Source organism: Onychostruthus taczanowskii, unplaced genomic scaffold, assembly GCF_017590055.1.
Source record: "Onychostruthus taczanowskii isolate IOZ18803 unplaced genomic scaffold, ASM1759005v1 scaffold27, whole genome shotgun sequence".
In the NCBI taxonomy this organism is placed as follows: domain Eukaryota; kingdom Metazoa; phylum Chordata; class Aves; order Passeriformes; family Passeridae; genus Onychostruthus; species Onychostruthus taczanowskii.
In genome coordinates, this window is record NW_024500017.1 from 9,203,584 (window position 1) to 9,226,585 (window position 23,002).

At 39.8% G+C, this 23,002-nt stretch overlaps 1 protein-coding gene across 1 annotated transcript in view; it reads left to right on the forward strand.

Moving 5' to 3' along the window:
- The window catches only part of TG (thyroglobulin), a 148,477-nt gene extending 126,549 nt beyond the window's left edge, over nucleotides 1-21,928 (forward strand). The window contains exons 45-48 of the mRNA XM_041407559.1: nucleotides 3,826-3,933; nucleotides 15,934-16,074; nucleotides 16,845-17,035; nucleotides 21,691-21,928. Coding sequence (XP_041263493.1) covers nucleotides 3,826-3,933; nucleotides 15,934-16,074; nucleotides 16,845-17,035; nucleotides 21,691-21,803 — 553 coding nt within the window. The 3' untranslated portion in view covers nucleotides 21,804-21,928. The remainder of the gene's footprint in view (nucleotides 1-3,825; nucleotides 3,934-15,933; nucleotides 16,075-16,844; nucleotides 17,036-21,690) is intronic.
- The last annotated feature ends 1,074 nt before the right edge of the window (nucleotides 21,929-23,002 follow it).

Sequence of the window (23,002 nt, forward strand, 5' to 3'; positions counted from 1 at the left end):
AGTGTGTATTTATATTCTTGAAAAAAAAACCTTGAGAAATTCTTATGTAAATGAACAGAAAATGGGCAATATGATTTCATTTTCTCTGAGGTTTCCAATGTCATTGGTAAACAGAAATTGAACTGATTTTTGTGCCTTGTGAAAAGTTTGGCATGTTGTTCTACAACTGGATATTGAGTTCAGAGTACTAATGCTTCTTTTTGCATTTTCATGTCATAGATGTCTGGGTTACTTGCACATTGTGCATCAACAGTTCCTTGAGTTGACTCATCCCTGTGACAGTAGAATTAATAGTCTGCCTTTTATTCCCAATCCCCTAATTATACAGTCAGATACTTTTTCTTGATGGTCAAATTTGAAAACTTTTACTTCAGCAATTAGAATAATTTTTTTTTTTAATTATGAAACCTGCAAAATACATTTATTCACAATGTCAGGCATGACTTGAAGCCATTTCCTCTTGCTTGTTACTTTGGAGAAGAAACTAATCCTCACCTCACTACAACCTCCTTTCAAGCCATTGTAAAGAGCAATAAAGTTCCCCTTGAGCCTTTTTTTCTCCAGGCTAAAGACCCCCAGGTCCTTCAGCTGCTCCTCAGCAGACTTGTGCTCCAGCCCCTTCCCCACTCCATTGTCCTGCTCTGGACAGGCTCTGGCACCTCATGCATGTCAGCAGAGGAATGAGCAATTTGCCTGCAGTAAATGCACTCCCATCCTTTGCATTGAAACATTGCATGGACCTTTGGGAGGTGGAAGTTGAAAACTTCCTATTTTCTGTCTCTGAGCAAATTTAGGGACTGCATGTGTAAGTGGAACAGATTTTCCAGAAATTAATCAAAAAATTATTTCCCTATTCCTGTCTCTGCTTTATGAGCAGATTCATTGTGAAAACTCTTTACTTTTCTAATGTGATGTAGCTTATAAACTGGTGACTTGAATCCTAATGGGCCTGTCCAAGATGTTCCACCTGTGTTCTGAACTGAGACATAGCTACAGGCTCCTGGTATCTGCATTCTCAGTGTTTTCTGTCCCACTGTGAGCCTCTCCACAACACCTCAGAGACAGGATTTTCCTTTAATTCCTCCATCAGAGCTGCAGAATGTTGCTCTGGGAGAGCCTTAGGGAGCAGGAGAGGAACAGGAGCCAAGATTCTCTGGGAAACATTTGATTCAAAAAGAAGACAGTAGTTTCTGGGTGGTCCAGGTGTGCTGGTGCACTGAGGTCACAGAGGAAACAAGCCAGAGGGTTGTGGGCTGAGCTTTGTGCCATTTATCAACTCACACATCTCGGCACATTTGTCCTCCTTTGTAGCCTCTCCCGGGGATGGGCCTCCCATCACCACGACACTGGGACCATTGCCTGCAGTACATGCAGAAGCACTGTGGTTCATGGGCATCAAAGCCAGGACTTGTATTCAGTCTCCTTCCATCATCACTGCTACCCCTAGGGGAATATTCTTTAGATCAGTGAGGATTTAAGCCATAATAAGCCACTGCAGGACTTACATTTTAACCATTCTTCCCATCCAGAGAACCCTCTATAAGGAGCTGTTATAACACAGGGCTGTCACATTTGATCACTGGCATTCAGCCCAGGGCTCAGTGTGGTGCAAACACTGACTTTTGCAAAGCTGCAAGGGCTGGCACACCACCCATTTGCAGCAGGAATGGGGTACACCACCCATTTCCAGCAGGAATGGGATACACCATCCATTTGCAGCAGGAATGGGGTACATCACCCATTTGCAGCAGGAATGGGATACACCAGCAGCTCCTCAGGGTCAGCAGCCTCCTAGGTGTAGGGATTGCCTGCTCCTTTATGATATGAGGCATAAATTTGGCTAAGAAAAGAAGTGAATGGTTTATTCCTGGCCAAGCAAAAGGATGAGTAGTGAGACGAGGGCATCTGATGATAATACTTTGCTTCAAACTCTTTGGAAATTACTCCAGCTACAGCAGAAAGTGAAGTGAAACAGTAGACACAGAATGAGAGTCACCTATATCAGCATCACATACATGGTGGAGAAAACAGGTTTTTTTGGGTTTTTTGATGTTTGGTTGGTTGGTTTTGCTTTGGGTTTTTTCTCTTTAGTTTTGTTTCTTTATAACAAAAAACTTACTACCAGCATAGATGTGTAAGTCAAGAAAAGTTTTATGTAAGGAATTACCTGTTAAAGTTTTCATGGGATTACAAAGAGTGATAAAGCAACATAAGTGGTTGTTATAAACTTTTGTAATTATAAACTGTTCTTATATTTTGTGGTTTTAAAATAATTCTACTTTTAAATTTGTTTTAGCTGCAATTTTATAGTATTTTTTTCCTAAGTGTAAAATTAGTTTAATTTTCTTCCTCTTTCCTTTTTTTTTTTTTTTTTTCTTTTTAAAACTCTGGTATTCCATGTTTGTAAGAGACGGCTGTTTCATTTTTGTGGTTACAATGCATTGAGGTTTTTTTCTACTTCCTCAGAATAGCTGACTTTTTTCCCACCCACAGAATGAGCTGAGAATCCATTTTAAATGGTGAAATGCAACTCAAAGCATTTCTTGAGAGCTATTGCTCTCCCCAGACTCCCTGGTTTTCAAAGACCATCTGCTCCTCTAAAGCCCCATGCTGGTAGGCATGTGAAGAGCAGTAATTTTTGTTTCATTTGGGTGTTGTCAACCATAACTGTCAAAAGAGCCCTGTGGTCAGTGAGCCCAAAGCTTGTGGTCTCACAGATGAGCTTAAAATAAACTCTGCTGAACCAAGATAGCTACCCAAACTGTGCCTTTCATTACCATACAAGTTAAAAATAGCAACATGTTTTCATGCTTCTCTGATGCTGTTGGTTCTTGCACCAGCCTTTTCTTTTTTTTTTTTTTTTTAACCTACCAACTCTGAAGGAGAAACTGCTGTTTCAGATTCACTAAACTGAGAATTGAAACTCCCCAGTTCCTCAGCAGATATGTTTGTGTGCACTCACCTAGGTAAAGGTATATAAACACCCGAAGCACGTGCTGAGCCCTCAAGCACAGGAAGAAAGGGGAGTGGGTGCATGTGTGTATAATATTGCCTTGAGGAATCACAGTGAGATATATTGCAGAAAGGTCTCCTCTCTTCTACCTGCCCCTCTTGAACCGCTCATGTTTCTTCCAGCTACTGCTCACCCCACCTTCCAGCCCCTCTTCTTGGGGCAAAGGAAGTTGGGAAGGTTTGGATACATTTGCTTCACTTGTACCTTTTAGACCTGGTGTTAAATTGACCATTTGACTTCCTCATTGCACTCTTACTGGTTAATCTTTCTCTCCCAGATATATTGCACCAGGAATTCCATATTGATGAGCCCTGCAGGTTATCTTCAAAAGTGGTCTCTTACCTCTTTGCGTTCTGGAAACTCTACCCAAGAAATCACACAGATACAAGCTCAGAAATTGTATTATTGATACTTAAACCAGGAAATACATAAGACCTCTCATTAGATGCCATCACAACCTAGTGGTGCCAGAAAGAACTTTAAACTACTATAAGCATGAGCCACTATAAACTAGACTGAAGTGGGATGGGTTTTTTTTTTTTTGCCAAGATATTTCTTATATGTCAGATCTGGTTGGTTTACTATCATTGTTCAGCACTCCATAAAACAGCACTTCTAGTGAATTCTAAGCAGTACTGGTCTTGTAGAGGGTGAATGTTGTTTTCTTCAGTCAATTTGAAGACAAAGATATGAGCTGGTTTGGAAAATTGAAGTAAACTATCAAGATAGAGAGAGATCTGTTGCTTGTAGGGGTTCTTCCCTTTTTTCCTTTACACAACTGTGTCTGTTCTCTGCTCCTCCTTTTTTATCAGTGACCAGTTTATCACATGTCCCATCATAAACATGGCGAGTTACTGGGCTGCTGCCTCTCAAGGAAATATCTTCATGTACCATGTACCTGAAAGCTCCTCACAGAGCAGGTAAGAAGATCAATTTTATTATGTTTCTTGGATTTAGAGTTTGTAAAACCAAGGCTGACTGTTTGGGCATGCTGTGGAATAAATGAATAGATGTAGGTACATCAAATAAACAGTTCAGATGAGCAAAGGAGGGATTGGTTTTTAATAAATTCTTTAACTCTACAGGAATGCTTTTGATGAACTGAGGAACTTCCCATTAGATATCTGAATTGAGTTTCCCCTTTCCAACTTACCTACCCTGACCAGTTCCAAAGCTAGCCTTTCAGACTCCTACTCTGCATCTGATAAACCTCCCAAAAAAAATCAGAATTTGGTCCAAGTCCTCAGGAGTCCACGGCTCTCAAGATAAATGGGGTGTCATTTTCTAATTACTCAACATTAATTCAACACTGCCGTTTTTTGAGGTCAGTGCAGTTGTACTCCAGTTGTACTGACTGGCCTGGATGAGCTCAGGGATTTATTCCTTCCTGTGCCAGCACTGTGACTGCTGTTCTGCTGACAGACTGTCTCATGGGAAGAAAATATTTCTGCTCACAAGCATTGGTGGACTCAGTCTCTGTGTCATCCTTCACTTTAGAAGCTTACTTGAAAGATTGTCAGCAGGACAAGCTGTATTATATTTTAGGCAGAAAGGCCTAAGTGGCTGTGGGAGATGCAATGTCTTGTTGGGCTCAGAGCAATCTGGTAGGCAGAGGTCTTTAAGGTGACCTTCCCTGGCTTTGTTTTAGACCCAGCCCTTCGCAGAAGTCAGGAAGAGGTGCTGATGTTTGCAGGCAGTGGTCAGCATTTTGGGCTGCCCGGTGACTCACCAGAGTGTCTCCTGCTCTCAAAGGCTTAGTGACCAGAAACTGCAGCTCCTTCTGCTCCCTGAATCCACACACCAGGGCAGGAAAACACACAGGGATGCTTATCCTCATACCGTTTCCTTATGAGGAACTTAAGGAGGAAGTTTTTCACAGAAAGAGTGGTCAAATACTGGAATCATCTGCCCAGGGAAGTGGTGGAGTCACCATCCCTGGATGTGTTTAAAAAAAGACTGGATGTGGCACTTGGTGCCATGACCTAGTTGAGGTGTTAGAACATAGGTTGGACTCGATGATCTTAAAGGTCCCTTCCAACCTAGAAATTCTGTGATTCTGTGAGGAGGCTGTGCTTGTTCCCAGCCCCTTGGACTGCCCCTCACCTCTCTCCAGGAAGGCTTTTTGAGACCTTTTCCTTGTTCTCAGGCTTCCTCCAAAAGGGCTCAGGGGAGGGATGGTGGATTCCTGCTGGCACCATTTGATCCTGTGAAGTTCCTTGCAAACTGCCTGGGTTTTTTCCCTTCCTGATAGCATAGTGAAAAAGCATTTGAAAGAAGCCAGCCCAGATCTAGGTTACAGATGAAGGCCATTATGCTGTGGTAACACAGGCTTGCTTTCTTTTTCACTGAGAAGTTAATCCTCAGGGAGCCGTTATTTCTCTGGCAGCTCCAGCGGGAATGTTCACAGTGTTCCATTTGGCTACTGATAGGCCCAGATAAGTGATGTTTACAAGGCTCCAAAAAGGCCTGAGCTATGGTATGCCAAAAATCCAGCCACAGAAAAAGAAAAGATGTGTTCTCAAATGAGCCAGCAAGTTTTTTCTTGCTTTGGAGAATGATAGTGACCCAGCCATCTACGATTAGATCTTATTTGTAAGTAGATTAAATAGTACTTATACAGCTTAGACTCACTGGCTTTAAGGCAGTGATTTTGAACTGATAAGAATTTTCTCTTCTATCAAGCCCTATTTAAGATTTCTCTTGTGCTGATGTTATTTAGCTCTCCTCACACTCTTCCATGCAGCAATAGTTTACACAGCATGCAGCTACACATTTTAATCATATTTATGTTGGCACTGCTGTTCTAGGCTAATTACTTTAACTTCAGTGCAAAGTTATTGGTTTGCTTTTTCATGACCCTCTTTAAAAGAACAAAGCCAGAATGCTGTCTGAAACTTGAAGGAACAGAGGCAGAGGCTCAATTGCCTTAAATTAAGCTACTTGCAAGGAGAAATGGCCCAACTTGATATGCTGCATGACATTCTTAGTCCTTTCATCTTTATTTATCCTTAAGTGCCATTAAAATAAATGCTAAAAAAATTCTTGAAAAGCAAGCACTTTAACAGAAGTTGCAGAATTCAGCTTGCCTGTGTATGAGAGGATCTTATTTGTCACTACAACATGTCCATTTATGAAGTGATACCCTCGTTTTCCCAAGGGACCCCACGATTGGTCCTCTGCTGAATACACTGCAAGTATTTTGTTTAAATATGGTCATTCATTCATTCATTCATTCATTCATTCCTAAATGAATCTTCCTTTATTCCTCATCCCACTTTTGCCATGTCACCCTCTCTAGAGCATCCCCCATTCCATGCAAGGGAGGTGCATTGCAGCCCCACTCATGCCAGTGCTATGATGCTGTTGAGGGAAGGAGCTTCAAATGGGAGAGTGGCTTTGACTCCTAAAAATGGGAAACCATCAAGAATCTGGAACCAGCAAAACAGTTCTTGGGAATACTATCAGCAATTTATCTTACCAGACTAAAACCAGTGATACCCATGAAACAGCCTTCAAATAGAATATATAAACTGATTTTGGGGAAAGATCTGGCAAACATGTCCCCAACTTCTATGACACTTCTGTGACCACTAGAACTGAGTCCTGACAGTTCTCAAGTTCTTCTTTGAAAACTGTGACTCCTAGGAGAGGGGGAGCAGAGGCATGTACTCTCTCAGATAACCTACACCTTAGGCTGGAAGGCAGGACTTGTGGGTGTGAACTTGCTCAGCAGAAGTGAGAACTGAGCCCTGCAAACACGCTAATAAAGGCCTGAATAGCAGAACCTTGTTACAGCCATTTCTTTGTGTTAATGAATGCGATAGGCAAAGTATGATTTGCTCATGGTAGTCATGTACAGAGTATCCTGAGTGCACACACTAAATCAGATCCACTCATGTTTTGTAGCTGGAGGAAAACCTCATTAGGCATTCCTGATCGCTCATAAGCTTTTGATAGAATAATGATTTCTCAACCAGTTTGCTGAGATATAAACCTTCACTTCTAAAAATAGGAATTTTTATAGTGTTATGTCCATAGGGTAACATAAAAGATATAATAATGAGGGTTTTTTACTTTGGTGTCTAAAATGTTCCTAAGAAGTCAGTTTACACGGGAGATGGACCTTCTGTCTTTGTGTTTGTAATCTGTATCATAAAGATGATGATGATATAATTATATATAATCTATAATAATTGCTAATGGCTACTTCACAGGAGTATTGGAAAGATGACATTATAATAATGTTTAGATAATTACAACAGAGGAAGACTACTTACTCTTGGACAAAATATTCTGTCTGGGAAAATAGCCTTGCACTAATTAGATAAGGCACTATATAGCAACACATTCTTCAGTTTCTTCTTTGTCACCTCTCTCCTACTTTGTGTCTCCCAAAATGTAACAGAAAAGAGAGTTAAAATTCAGGGATGAAAAAAGTGCTGGTATTTCCTTTTGTTTCACTTAATAACTAACAGCAAGGTAAACAAGGAGGGAGAAGTCAGCTAGTAAAGACAGACTCAACCACAATGATGCAATGTAGACAAAAAATTATTAAACAGGGAGGAATTTTTGCCAGTAAAAGTCAATTAGCCAAAGTTTGTCTCTCAGCTGGATGTTTCTAAAATGTATACACATACACACATTCAAGCTTGTGTAGATACAAGGGTAGGGTTAGAAAGTCTGCTCTAAGTTGATGTCTATGACATATGTGGAAAATCACATAAAACCATGAACTGATAGTTTTTGTATAGATGAAAGGATCTTGCAGAGAGCAAAATAATATCTCCTTCCACGTGGTAGCATTCTCCTGGGCTTGGCATGACACTATGTCTGCTTTAGTCTTCAGTTCCCATTTGAATGTGGAACCAACTCCCACATTAATAATCTGTGGTAAAAATATATACATGACCCAGCTGCCATTTTCTCACTCTCTCTTTGAGAACACTTAGGCCTTGGAGTAAACATTTATTCTAAACAATGTAGGAGGAATGTGACTGCTCAGCACTGCCTAGGATTAGTGGGGAGAATTGGAGGATAGCTTTAGGTATGGTAAAGAAATTTGTGATAGGAGAAATATGTTTTGACAAGGATAATGTTATTAACTGTACAAAGATTTGCCTTGTTAACCCTTTGTCATGGTTTGACCCAGAAGTAAGGTTTTGGCAAGTTATGGTCAAACCAATCAGTGGCCAAATTTTAGATTGGCACCTGGTGTGGCCACTGGGGATGTAGATACGCCTCTGAGAACACACAGGGGTTAAAAGCAAAGCACTCCCAGAGAAACTTTTTCTTTAAAGTCCAGCAGGTGAGCAGATCGGACCTCTCCCCTGCCCAGCTGCGTCTGGGTGGGGGAGGGGGAAGGCCTGCGGCTTGAAGAAGGGAAGCCGGAACCGCTTCGAAATGCAGAAGTAGAGGAGTTCCTAGGATGGTTTAGGCAGCCCCCCCAGAAAGAAGAATAAGCAGTCGGGAGGATAAGGGGTAGGCAAGGTGCCCAGCCGCTGCCAGGACAGGCTGTGCTTTTAACCCTTTTAGTGTTGAAACAATAGAAGCTGTAAAAACACTGATCCTCTTCAGCTAGAAACTGAGAAGGGATGGAAAAAAGGAAAGATGAAAAAGGTTTAAATAAAAGAAAAAAATGCCAGCAGATGAGCACCCGAGATAGAAGAGATGATTAGAGTAGCTTTAAGCCAAACTTTTCTCTTACATAGCCACGGGTGAAGCCAGTTTCTTCCGTTAATGCAAAGACTGCTCCTTGGGGGAGGCGGCTGGCCAGGCGCCAGGAATGATAAAGCCGCAAAGAAAAGTCGAAAAAACAAAGACTAGAGAGAGGGTATGGTGAACCCTCGGCCTTCAGCGAAGAATCTCCGTTCCTGAGCCCCAAGCCCCAGGGGAGTGAATATGGGGGGGACAGGAGTCCCAAATGGTAAAAAGTGGCCACGTCTTGAAACTAGGCGGAAAGCGGGGGATACACCTTTCATGGGGGCACTGGCACTGTGCCAAAGTCAATCCATAACACCCTTCAAGAGGTTTCTGGGTGATTTCTGTGTGTTATATTGAAGAAGCACTTCTTGCCATGCCAGCAGAGTTTCCAAGTCTCATTGTGGTGCTAAATGTTCTATCTTAAAGATGGTGGTTAAAATTCAGTGCTCTGCCCACTGAGGGGAGGTGATCATCAGCAGCAGCAGGAAGGAAAAGCATCAAACTGAGACTTAATGAGGCTTTATCTTGTAGTCATTAACATGACCGTAATAATCATCATAAAAACTTTTCTTGATTTTGCATGGGACAAATTCAGCCAAGGTTAATGATCTGCTGCCTTTTTTGAGTCATTTTGGTTGGGGCTGTCTTTACCTCCTGCCTATGCACTCTGGTGTACATTAGTGTGAGTTGTTAAAAGGCTGCTGTGTGCCAAGGCTCACATAGTTGGCTGGGTTTTGGTGACACTTCTTAAGATTCCTGTAACTGAAGGCGAGAACTCCTGACTGATAAAACAAAAAATGTTTGCGTATAAACCCATTCAGCTATGTGAAGTATTCTTGGTTTCTGTTTATTATGGATGCAGCAGAAATTCTGGCTGTACTTAATATCTCTTTAATTAAAGGAGATTTTTCTACTCTTTTCATTTCACAACAATTATATCCTACCCCTGTCCTTTAATCCATCCACCACTTGCTGTCCACTTGATGCTCTCCCATGTGAGATGATGTGAGTACCAACATCCCACAGTTTGGGGACACAGTCTAAACTGGGTGCTGTGCAGGGTCTAAACTGGGTGCTGTGCAGGCAGACAGGAGATTGCCTCTGGGCTTCAAATAAGTGATCTAAAAACAGAAGGCAAATAAATTACCAGTGGGGTGGAGACAAGATGCATGTTGCTCCACAGCTGGGCAAGCACCACAATTGCCTATGTCCACTTGCTGCAACAACAGCTTGTCATTGTGCTCTATATCCCAGTCTCTACTCCCAGCCATCTCCTAAAAGTTGTTGTTTTGGAAGTTCCTCTCATTCCTTTCCATAATTCCAATGGCCTTATCCCTTGCTTTGTGCCAGCTGCAGCTATGGAAACACTGTCCCACTGATACAGCCAAATCATGCCATTCTCAACTCTTTGCAAAGTTCCTCTGCTTCTAAAGGCTTGGGGTCTGGAGAATTTGTTTTTTCTTCCTGTGAAGTAGTTTAGAGGCCTTTGCAATTCAGTAGATTTTCCAGATCTTGTAGATTAGCAATAAATATGCAAAGGCAAAGTAGCCAGCTCAGAAAAAGCAGAAAATGTCTTTAAATGAACCAAAATTCAGCTGAAAGACTCAGGAAAGGACAAAGCAATTTTGGATCTGCATGTGCTGCTGTGGCAGTTCCTATCAAATGTTATCTACAAGACAAGCACAAAGTTGATGCATCTTGAGCACCATGTTTTCCTTGGTGCTCTGGCTTCTTTAGATGTACACATCACCTTTTTCTGGAAATTCATCCATTCATTCCACTTAAGAGTAGCCACACTAAACAAACACATGAATTTCTGTCTCCCAAAAGTACAATTAAGTGTCAGCATGACTATTACTAGATCTTAAATACAGTAATTCCCTGACAGATTTGTGTAATCTATGTTCTTTAGGACTTCTGACAAGTTGATAAAAGTGCTTTCTTTCTTCCTGCCTTAAGATCTATGATATTTTTTTTCAATTAGTGTGAGCTTTTAGGCTCTTGAATTTACTATCTGCTATTTTAGTTTTATTTTCTTTAATTGGCACAGCTATAATGCAAAGTGGAACATTGTGTGTGTTGGGAGTAATTCAAGTGGAAAAGACACAGCAAACTCTAGAATACTTTTGCAAATCACATGTATCTATAGGGCTTTTTTGGTACAAAGGTGGATAAACTTGGCAGTTGAATCCTGCTAGGAGTTAAGCTTTTTCCATATGTCCTAGTTTTCCTGAAAATAAGAAAGCAAAATGTTCATCTGTTTTTCACATCCTTTCCTCAATTTGTTTGGCAGGAGTTCGTGATGAGAGGAGACAATGAGCCAAATGCATCCCTGGAACTGCAGAGGTCACACCAGGCCTCATATTGGCTCACTGAATTTCTATAAATATCCATCCATCCTTTGATTATTTTTTTCCTCCCTGCAATCACATACCATTTCCTTTCATAAAATGTGTGGCTGCATATAATTTTTAAGATTATTTTTGCTTGGCATACAAGTGAACATTTCAGTTCAAGCAAAGTGCAGGGTTGGTAGGCTGCTCCTCTCCCATGACATGGATGAGACAGTGGCTGCTCAGGATACTGGATATGCAAATATACTCTGTGAAGATAATGCAGATGGGTGAAATTTTAATTGCACATTTAAGTACATTTAATATTTCCAATAATTCTTACAAAAAATAATTTTAAATGCATTTACTTAAAATAAAAACCAGAATGGGGCCAGAAGTGCACACAGGCAGTGGAACATTTTATGTATATCATATCCTCTTTTCCTGGGACAGAGTTGTTATGAAATCCTATTTCAACTCAAATCAGCAGGAGATTTATGAGCAAACTTTGAGTTTGGGTTTCACCTGTGCTGTTCAACTCACTCAGCATGTGAAGAACCTGTTCTCAGCAAAGCCAAATGACACTGAAGAGGTGGGGATTTTTACTGTTCCAGTGATAGGCATGTCCTTGCAAATGGGATACAGAACAGGGCCTTGATTGTGAGGCTGGGAACTCAAAGCCATGATCTCTTCTCTAACACAAAATCTTTCACAGAATTGTTAGAATGGGCAGTTATTCTCACAAAAGTTTATATTAAAGGACAAATGGTTTTCTTTTCTGAGCAATCTGTCACAGATTGCCAACATCTGCTTTATTTGGTGACTGACATGAGTTTGAGCACAATATTTCTTCTGCATTTCTCAGATGATCACTGGTAATTCTGGCTGAACTCTAGCAAGTTATATCTATCTTGTTATTTTACAATTTAAATTATTAAATAGCAGTGGGAAGTTTGGTGTTTTGGTATCATATAGGATTTCATTAGAATTTTGAGCTCATGTACTTTGGCTTCTGTCTGTGTGTGGAGGTCTAAAAAAGAACCAAAATCTACATTAAGGTGACTAAGAATAGAAGCTGTGACTCAAAATGCTTTGAGATTAATTGATATTAGTTGGAATGAGAGTAGAGACTATTTTTAAATGAAAGGAAAAGGAGAAATATTAGGCTAGAGTAAGTCATTAATCATCAAAATGACTTTCCAGTATGAAATCATTAGCCAGACCTAGAACAAGGACAAGGTTCAAAATGAGATCTATGTCCCAATTTACTATGGATCACACTGTGAGGTCTGCAGCCCCAGCTCTGAGTTGTGCATTCAGTCCTAACTTATCATGGTAGCCTGCCAGATCATATACTTCTGATCTGACTGCCCTGATTATGGATTGCCAGTAATGACAATTCCATTTTGCAAACAAAGAAACAAAGTTTTTGAGGATTTCTGAATTGGGGTGGTGGTGAGGCACTTTGGTGGTGTTTTTTTTTTTTTTTTTTTTTTTTTTTTTTTTTTTTTTTTTTTTTTTTTTTTTTTTTTTTTTTTTTTTTTTTTTGTCTGGTTTTATTTGTTAGTTGTTGATTTGGCTTGGTTTTTTTTCTGTTCCAAAAGCTTGTGATAAAAATTTTAACTTCAGCTCTTGGACATGGGGGCTTATATCTATGCTCTGTTTGATTTGGAACCAGAATTTAAACCAAATCAACCATAACTGGGCTGTTTTTGTTCTAAATTCTGATCTACTCATCTTTTAATCTTCTCTGCTGAAGCTGTCCTTTGTGTGTGAAAGAAGCCACAGCTCTGTAGAGAGAGAAGTGGGGTATCTGATGGCTGAGAAATCTCTTTCTGTCTTTCCTACTTGGAAATTTAAATGGAAAATCCATCTCAGGTTTAAGGAAAATTTTCTCAGAACCTATACCTTCCCAATTAAATGGCTTGGCACTGGATAATAAAAATTCCCAGCAAATGATATTTCAGGGTCTGCTGTTGAATTGTTGGTTATGAATGTCACAAAGTTTCTGATTTTACCATCAATTTTTCTGTAAACTGGACTCCAGCAGCACTTCACTTCTGAGGTGAAGTAAGAATTCCCCATGGAGACCTCATTTTAGTGTGAACAAAGTTGCAGGATCTGGCTTCTGTCTTCCCCATGACTTAATTTACTGGTCTGCCAAATAAAAAGAGCTGTGAATCTGAAAAATATTGACATCTTAAAAATCAAAACTGTACAGGGAAGATCTGAAGAGCCACCTTTGCACAAAGTACTAATCCTGTAAAGTCACCAAAGCTAAGATTTCATCCTTACACATAACTACATTCACTGCTGTCTTTAAAATAATAGATATGTTTCTTGAAAAGGGACTTCTGTAGAGAAAGTTAGTTGCTATTTGGTTTCCTTAAAAACTCCTTTTGCCCTTGTCTCTGCAGTCATCCCTTTTGCCAAATTGTCCTCTGAAGTCCAACAATTGTGGGGCCTTCATATCCCCATTTAGAGCTGCTGCTGTTGAGCACATGCTTGGGAGTGCAGTTTGGAGGAGCTCAGGAAATAAAAACCTCTCTTCAGAGCTGGCAGTGTCCAGCATCAAAGCTATAAATACTTATTTGTCTCTCCTTTCTTTCTCTCATTCCACTTTTCCATTGAAAACAGTGTCACTACCTGGTGTTACCTTAAGTATGCTCAGAGCTCATACAGAACTCTAAAATCCTTGTTTGGGTATTTCTGTGCATTTTTCACTTCCCTCTGGTCCCTTCTGACCCAAATCATTCTATGGTTCTGTTATTCTATGACTCTGTGATTGTATGATCATGATTCTATGATTCTATGATCAGTGTTTGAGGAAGGAGACAGAAATATTCTCCTGATATTTCCCATCCAGGTGCCATCTAGATGTTTCCCCGTTGTCTTTCCTGCTCTCCTGTGCATTTATGTATGTGCCTCTTTTCCCTCTTAACCTTAGTGGGTTTTTTCTCATCCTCATGTTTTCTTTCTCATCAACCATAAATACTGAAAGCAGACTTTGAAATTGTAGGGTTTTGTACCACTCTCTGTATCAAGCCAAGTACAGTCATACAAATCATTTCAATCAAGTAAATTCTTATTTATGAGATTAGTCTGGACTGTGACCTTAACAGTTTTCACCTCTAGAAACATGAGGGCTAAGAACAAAATCTCATTTAGGGGGAAACTCCCAGTTCCAGCTTGCTTGTTTTAGCTTCACAGCTAAGTTCACCTCTGCTATGGAGTCCCTAAATGGGTAGATTTGTCTCTTCATTGCACCTCAACTAATTTCATGTCCTCTAATCTAATCAAAAGTGAGTCTTCTTTGCCAAGAAAATTGCCTATTTAAGTATATCTTACCTTTGCTGCAATACTGACACTATTGCTGAAATTGCTGTTATGTACTGGGCCAAGCAAATTATTTTTAAGGCAAAATTATTAAACTATGATCTTTCTTAATCCTTCTATAAATATTTGGAGAAGAAAAATATGCTTTAATGTTGTTTCAGTTCTGCATTTTTTTGGTGAATAATCTGTGAATAATTCACTTTCCAGATGCAAAGTATTACTGAGGTATTATGATAAGACTAAGGAAAACACAACCCAAGATGTATTTCATTTAGAGGGCTGTGTGCTTTTCAAAACAGAGGCTTTGGTGCCACCACTCATAAAATGTAAAGCAGTCATCTTGTTTTTAGACCACCTGCCCATAATGGTGGCGGAACATTCCTTGTTCCTTTGGAGGCAGTATCAGGGTCACACTAGTCCTGCTGCATTTCATGTCCAAAGATAAAATAGTTTCAGTTGTGCTACCTTTTGACAAATGCCACTGCAGATGAAATCTTGTTGAGTGGATCTGGGATTTGTTTATTCTTGCCTCACAGACATCTGTTCCTTGTCCCAGGTCCCCTGATGCTGTCTGCCTTCATGCAGTATTAAACCAAGTCAATGAGACCTTTGTCCAAATGTGGGGATATGGAAAATGCAATTGGACCAGCCAGAAATATCTCCCCCTGAGCTGTGGTTCAAAGCTATGTGTAGAACATAGTTCAGTTATAATTTTATTAGTAGAAGTTGGCCACTGTTTTTCTGCAGGACTTGACAATGTTGAAATCTTTGCAATTAGGTCCTGCAAGTCTTACCTGGCCAGTCTTGTCTCTGGCCAGGTTATAAGATATAAGTACTATGTGGAGCTATGCAGCAGTTGTTCTTTCTTAAATCTTATCTAGGGGATTATTTCAAGCTGTTTTGACTTGCCTGCCATATAAAACTTGGGATGAACAGAGTGTGTGAACCAAACCCACCCAGCCAGCAGAGAAATTAGATTAAAACTATGTCTAAGAGAAATCTTCATAAACATCTCCTGTTACATCTTTTCTTATCCAGAATCCTGGCCACAATGAAGTCAATGGAAAAACTCCAGTTGCTGCTAAGAAAGGCCAGAATTTTATTCCAAGTCTGTGAAATAAGCCACAATTAACCTTCCGTTGTGGCTGCCAGAATCCATGTCACCACTTGCTTCCACTTTCAGAATGTAATTTTAGTGAAAATCTGTCCAAAACTTAAGAGGCATTTAAGGAATAGCCAAGTGACTTTCTCCCTCTATCACTCTCTCTTATACACCCAGTTAATTTAAAAAACGTGCCCTAACGCCTTCCACAGTTTCCTTTTGTAATAAATGTTAAAGACTCTGCACTAACATAATGGAAAATTCTCCTTGTTATTACTTGCTCTTCATTTATGTTTTGGATTGAAGAAGTCCTACAGCTCACCACATTCTAATTAATGGTCATTAATTATTTACAACTTTGCTTTATTTTCTGAAGTAATTTATATCCCTTTCTTCCACAAATAAATAACTGATGGTTTTAATTACCTTTCTGTAAATATTTGGTTTAGCTCAGGTCAGGAGTTCCTGCTGGATGTTCAGTATGCATTTGGGCTACCCTTTTACCCGAAGTATGAAGTACAATTTACCGAAGAAGAAAAGGGCCTTTCCTTGAAAATTATGCAGTGTATCTCCAATTTCATAAACTCTGGGTAAGTGTGAGATATTTAAGAACTGTGACTGGGGAGATGGTGAGAAATGGAGGGTGTGTTGTCAGTCCAGATCTTACCCTCTCTTAGTTGTTCTCCATTTACTCTGCAGTTTGTAAGCCTACAGTGGGATTTGGTCCACACTGTTGGAAAGCCATGGCCAAGTTACCAACCAGAGCAGACACCAAAGGTTTAGAGTATGAGACTTAGCTAGGAGGAATAGACATTTTATCTCCATTGACCAGCTGCAAATTCTACTGAAGTACATGCAGACTTTAAAGACCTTGGTCTTGTCTCCAGAGCTTAGTTCTAGGACCCCAATTCTTAAACTTTTTGGCTAAGAGTTCTCTTTTTCCCCATAAGAAAAGGGAAAGCTCAAGAAGACACAGTGCACCTTTTGCCAATTACTCTGTGAACGTCATTCTATGCTACTGTGCTGTGGCCATGCTTAAGAATGAGAAATATCTCTGGAAACCAAGTGTGGGAATGGTGGGAACACTGATTTAATGTGCTTTTTCCAGTGTCTTGGGTTGGGCTGGGATTGAGGGCTGTTGAGGGTGTTCATAAACCTGTGTCTGTGTCCCTGTTCTTAGGAAGTGAACCAGACTAAAAAGGTGCTGTCAGATGAGGCACCGTGAATGATTCACCAGTCTGGACCGAATTTGAAACCTGCTGGTCAGAGGGACTAGACAGTTCCCTGACCTAGCCAATCTTCTTATCATTTTACTGTTCATGTCACTCTTCTCTAATGATAATGTCTCCCACTCCCTTAGAAATCCCAACTACCTGCACAGTTTCTCAAGAAGAATGTTGGGGGTGATGCCTGCCTGGCCTATGTATCTGTCAAGTGATGATGGTGATAACTACAAGGAATTCACTGCTTCTTTGCCGACACTTAAAGGACTGAAAAAAGCCGATTGTTCCTTTTGGTCTGATTATATCAGAAGACTGAAAGCATCCACAGGTGAGAAGAGTGTTTTCTGACATTAAAAACCCTAAATTCTCTGCTAAATGTTTTTGTCTGACTATACTGCTGTTATGTCGCTGTGGAAAAACACTTTTTGCAAAGTAAACATCTTGCAGTGTCCAGAATGTACCATTAAACAAAATTACTTTATAGCAGATAATTAAAGTTTAATTGTCCTGGAGTTTAACTAGCTAGAGAAATATTCTTTTTATGGTGGTAGAAGATGTGATGAAACCATAAAGAGAGCTTGCTCCCTATTTACAGTCATAATATAGAGTGGGTAAACTGGAATGCTGTGTTTACAGGCCTCCTTTGTATACTGGAAATACCTAACATGAGAATGTTGAGACTCCTATGGATTAGGAGGAGCACAAATCATTTCCATCCACTGTAAAATTGCAGCTGAGGCTTTATATCTTATTATGGTTCCTGCATGCTTTGACTTCTCACTAGATTAGTTTATTCAACTTTTTTAATAGCTGTGGTGATTATACCTCTTGCATGTGTCGTTTTATATTTGCCATAAATTTTAATGCAGCTATGAGAGCCCTTCAATTTTTTTCTTACTGCTTAGGACAGTAAAACCACCTCTCCATAGATTTCAATCTGCTGCCTGTCCTGAATTTATTCTAGTAAATAAACTCCCCTTCATATCTGTGTATCTTGTAAATAAATATGGATAGCCTCAAGCAAAGCAAACAAAACCATCCCTTTTTGGCAGGCAGAGATGTTTTGAATTGTTCTTGGAGGCCTGCAAGTTTTGCATGTGTTTTCTATGTCCAAAGGATTCATCTTCACAGTGAATACAGTTCAGGCTTGCTCTGCTGTGGGGGCTGTTGAATTTCTGAGAACAAAATGTACTTTCCAAGACACAGAGCTACCCAGGCTGTCTGTGCCTGACATGAGACCTCAGATGGGCTGAAGCTGATGTTTGAGTGACTCAAAACTAAAACATCTCAGAACCATCAAGCTGGTGGTTCTGATGCAAACACAGAGCATCAATTCTCTCATTCAATAGACAACCTCAATCTTTACTTATGGTCTTTCTTCCAAAGTAGAGTCAAGATTTTGTTGTCAGCCTTTTCATCAGTTTCTTGGTATCCCTCAATGTCTTTCAGGGTCAGAGGGGATACTTTGATCTCTCCAAAGACTTTGTGCTGGTTGAGATATTGCTAATTTTCACAGCCTTATTCTGAGGTTTAAATAGTCCTGGCAATAACTCCTATATCTTTTTGAACCTCATCTCACAGCACTGTGGCTGTGTAATGCCTGACTGAGCTGAAGTCACAGCTCTGGTAGAGTGACTGCTGACCAAGCACCACGGACAGAGACTATTCCTAGCACCTATGGAAATTCCCCAAAAAGTGGGAAAATATCCACCAGGGCATATTGTTTCTGACATAGACAAGATTTAAAACTATCCAAACCAGCATAGTAACACAAAATTCATGTATGGGTTAGTCCAATGATCTGTCTAGTTCAATATCCTGCTCTTGTCCATGGCCAAAGCCAAATACTTGAATGTTAAACATAAAAATACAGGGAGCAAGAGAAAAACATACTTGAAGAGTTCACAAGGTTGAGTAAAATATTTGAAAATAAGCCATAAAGTGTGAAATTTATGGAGTATGGATTGTCAAGAAAATATTTTAAAAGTACATGTCAAAAATACGTGTTAACTTTCAAGCAGAACTGAATACACCCAGCTGGATCTCTAAGCCAGTATTTGCTTGGCCTCAGCACCATGGTAATGCAGTTACAAAGCTGATTTCTACTAAATTCCATCTCACGGCAATGTTGGCTTGACACTTTTCTTTGATAGTCATTTTTAATCTGTTATCTCTCTTGAATACTAACTTCTTCATACAATTTAAATAGATATCACATCAAACCCTTTTCTGCTACAGATCCCTTGGCCGGGGATAGTAACTTACAGAGACACATCCTGTGAGTCTCTTGATAACAATCTGAGCTCAGGTCCTCATTATAAAAGATTCATAATGTTCATCAGTTCAGTTTTAATGACTGCAAAAACCTCAGATGGTGATGGCTGAACACCCTTAATTTGTTTTTGAGAGGATGTTGTGCTGAAATTCATGCCAAAGCAGTGTCAGTCTACCAGTACAAGTTCATCACTTGCATGGCTCCCAGAAATTAGATTCTGCAGGAACTGAGTCCCTATACATCATGTTTCTACCTCGTTGATGTGTGTCCTTGCACAAGAGGTGGTTTGCTGTACCTCCCTTCAGAACTGAAGCCCTGCACCTCTATTGTTCCCTGACTGCTCCAGCCTCTACTCCTGGAGTCAGGGTGTCCTGTGGGACCTCGGCATATGCTGAACACCAGATTTGGGAGAACAATTCTGCAAACAATTTTTGGATGTTGTACCTTGTGCTCCTTCCTGAGGGGGATCTGTTTGTCTGTCAGCTACCCTGAGATCCAATCTAACACTCTTCTGCCTTTCAAAAATATAAATGTTCACGATTGCATTCTTGGATTGTTGTTTTGAGTTGCAATTTGTGGCCTCATGCCAAGTAGATGGAATTTACAAGTGTGCCAGCAAGAGGCATGGATAACAAAGCATTCCAGTCTTCATATCTAAGTACAAAGGTGTACAGGATCAAGTATGATGCAATCTCAACCAGCTGTGATGAATCCTCTTTTGTTCATCTCATCTTTTCCTTGAAATCAATATTTTTCCAGCTTCATATACCATCTGGAATCTATAAGAAAAAAATCCCCAATATATTTCAATAAAATGGAGAAGAGCTGGACAAACCAATGATCATAAAATATAGCTGGAACTAGCATTTTAAAAATTTTTCTCAATCCTTTGTATACATGGGAAATGTCTTGACTTGGAAATGTTAAATCAGAGATGACTAAAGGCTCAAAGCTCAATATCTCCATCCAACAGAAAACTGAGGCGTTCCTTGCTGTGGTTTAAGCTAAACTCATAAATTTCAGCTTCTGGAATAAAACCCCTCATATTAAGAATCTGAGATGTCTTTTAGGTTATTCACTGCTGGATGTAGAAGCTGTTTATCTTAACTGTTACCTGTAATTTTCTTTCAATTTAGTAAAAAAAGTTGTCCAAGTTGGTGTTTCATTTTGTGATCAGACCAAAATATTTAATGATAGAATGTATCATTTGTCCCTGGCACATAACTGGAATGTCTGTTGTATTTGAAGATAATTTTTAAAAATCCTTGTAATAAATGCAATGATTCATCATAATGTTTGCTGGCAGTGCCGTCACAAACTATGGAGGGAACTTGGAATCTGTTTCACTACCAATGAACTAACAATCTCTTGAAGTTTGTTTGAGACCAGTTTGTAAAGTTGACATTTTGGGGAGCAGTTTGCTTGGGGAATAATGAAAGTGATGGTGCTTGAAGAGGTTTGGAGCTCCCATGGCTGCGTTTCAAAGACATGCTTTATATTTTGAATTATGACGGTTTCCATTGGAAACATCAAACTGAGAAACAAGAAGAGTGGCAGTTGTGGAAAAAGGGAGCTGTGGACAGCTTTTTCCAGGGAATGTGTTAATAACTTGAAATTCAGTTCAAAACAGGAGCTCCAGAATGTTTATATATATTCAGACAGATGTCTGGATGCTAACATAGTGAGGTGGACTGTGTGTGTCTAACAGTGAGTCCCTTTGTAAGGGGCCTCTCACTGCATCCCAAACAGGTGGAGTTGGAGCCAGTCTGCATCTCTTACTCCTCTAGCTGGTGTCTAAACAGAACCAGTCCTCCTCAAGCAAGTGCCTCTGTCAGCAGTCTTGCAGCTGGGGACAAAGAAATACCTTTAATGTCTCACAGTGAAATCTTGTCTGCCAAACTCATGTGCCTAAATTTTGACTTTTAGGCCTATTTTCCATGCCCAAGTTAGCCAGATTGGACTATATCTGTAAAAAATTCAACAGGTAGCAAAGCTGGAGCCTTCTCCATGAGCTCTGGGATGCCATGTAAGCCAAACAAGAATCCAAAGTAAGAATGCTCAGAGTTCAGACTTGAATCAAAACTGAATCAGGAATGGTGTTGCTAACATTCATCTTTTATCCTTTCTAGTCACACCTTCTTTTTTGGAAATCTCAAATAGAAAACATTCCTTTAGTATGAGGGACATCTGTGCAGCAATGAGAGCACTCTGGCTATGAGACATTAAATAAACACCCTCAGTACACTTTCTTGACATAACTTGGTGGTGTTGAGGAAACTGCATCACTGAAATAGGCTTGAAAACTGAAATCATAGACATTAAAAAAATAACAAAGAAAAGATTTGTTGGAGATAGGTGTTTGGGGCTTTTTGTATTACAGACAGACAAAAAATTAATGTTGCCTACACTTCCTACCTGACAGGCAATTTTCAGGAGATAATAGAAAAATAAAATCTTGCACGAGTGGAGAAAAAACTCTTATGTATTCCAATGGCAGTTATTTAAAGGACAATACTTAATTACCATGAGGTGATCTACCATTACTCTAAAGCATTTTGGAAATGGATTGCCAACTGAAAAAAACCAGTTTCCTGAACATTTATAGCTGCATGAAAGGTTTTTAGGTGTGACTGACAAAATGTGTACCTTGTAGCTTGTTGCCTCAATGATATGACATCTATTTTAATCTTAATTTATTGTCTTTTCAGGAAGTGCAAGTGGTGGAGAGCCCTTGGCAGAAAACAGCTCTGGTGAAACTCCAAGTGAAGTTACCTCCCTGGAGAGCCAGCCCCTGGGGGATGAGGTGGCTTACAGCAGATAGGGAATCACAGGGCTGTGGGGTGGCTTTGTCACACAATTGTGCTTCCACACAACCACCTCACACCAGATGAAAAACACTTCCTTCAGTTAACTTTCTCAACAAGTCAATTCTACCTTTCAATAAAGTAGTTTTCAAGAAAATTTATTAATATGGCACAAAATAAGCACTACATCTATTGTTTTAAGTCAATAGAGACTGTAATTTGAACAAATTAAAGTATCAATAAAAACTGAAAAACCAAACCAAATACATTTGGTCTTTATTTCTTGCAACTACACAAATGCCAGCATATTCCAGTACCACCAGCCAGAAAAGGACATACATTAAAACACTCAGAAGCCCCTCAATGATGAGGCTCAGATTTGTTAAATGTCAAATCTGTCTTTTCTTTTTTATTACTCATCCTATCACAAGCTGCTGATAGGAGAGAGAGCCTGGTTTGGCATTCTGGAGAAAATTAAAGATGTCTAAAATAGGAAGGAAAAGCAATTAAGAAGGGAATCAAGAGTATGCATTGTGTGTTCACATGAAGTCATACACATGCTATATTCATGATCCCCTGTGAAATTATTTGAAGACTATTTGGATAAGGCAGAGTACACAGAAGAGATAATGCAAAGAATATGTTCATTAAAGCTTAGACCATGCCATCCCTGGGCCATCCATCTTTTTAAAGAAGAAGGTGAGCTACACAATTGTTTTAGAATCATAAGGAAAATCATAGGATACCTCTAATGGCTCTGAAGGTATTTTGGATTAGGCTGTTAATTTATTGCTGGGATCATTTGGCACCAGACAGCCTTCAGTTGACAGTAGATCACACACATGACCATGAGACTTCACAAAAAGTAAAATCAAGGTAGCTCAGTAGGACACAAATTTCTTGTGCAGTGCTGAAACGATTTAGCAAAACAACTCATAAGGTTTTGTTTGCTGCTTGAGCCCTTTGACAGCACATGAGTTGTGACTGCTGTCTGCCATGTATCCAGGTTCCAAAGGTTCCAAGATAGAAGAAAAACCATGTAACATTCCTAGTTCTTATACTTGCATCCTGTTCAACAAACAGTAAAAACACTGGAAGAATCAAGAAGCTCGTTAACTGGTTAAATATAAAAAAGCAAATATGGAGAACTCAAACTCTGTTTTCCATCATTAGCTATACCTAAACTAGCTAACTGTAAAGGAAAAAAAACCCCAAC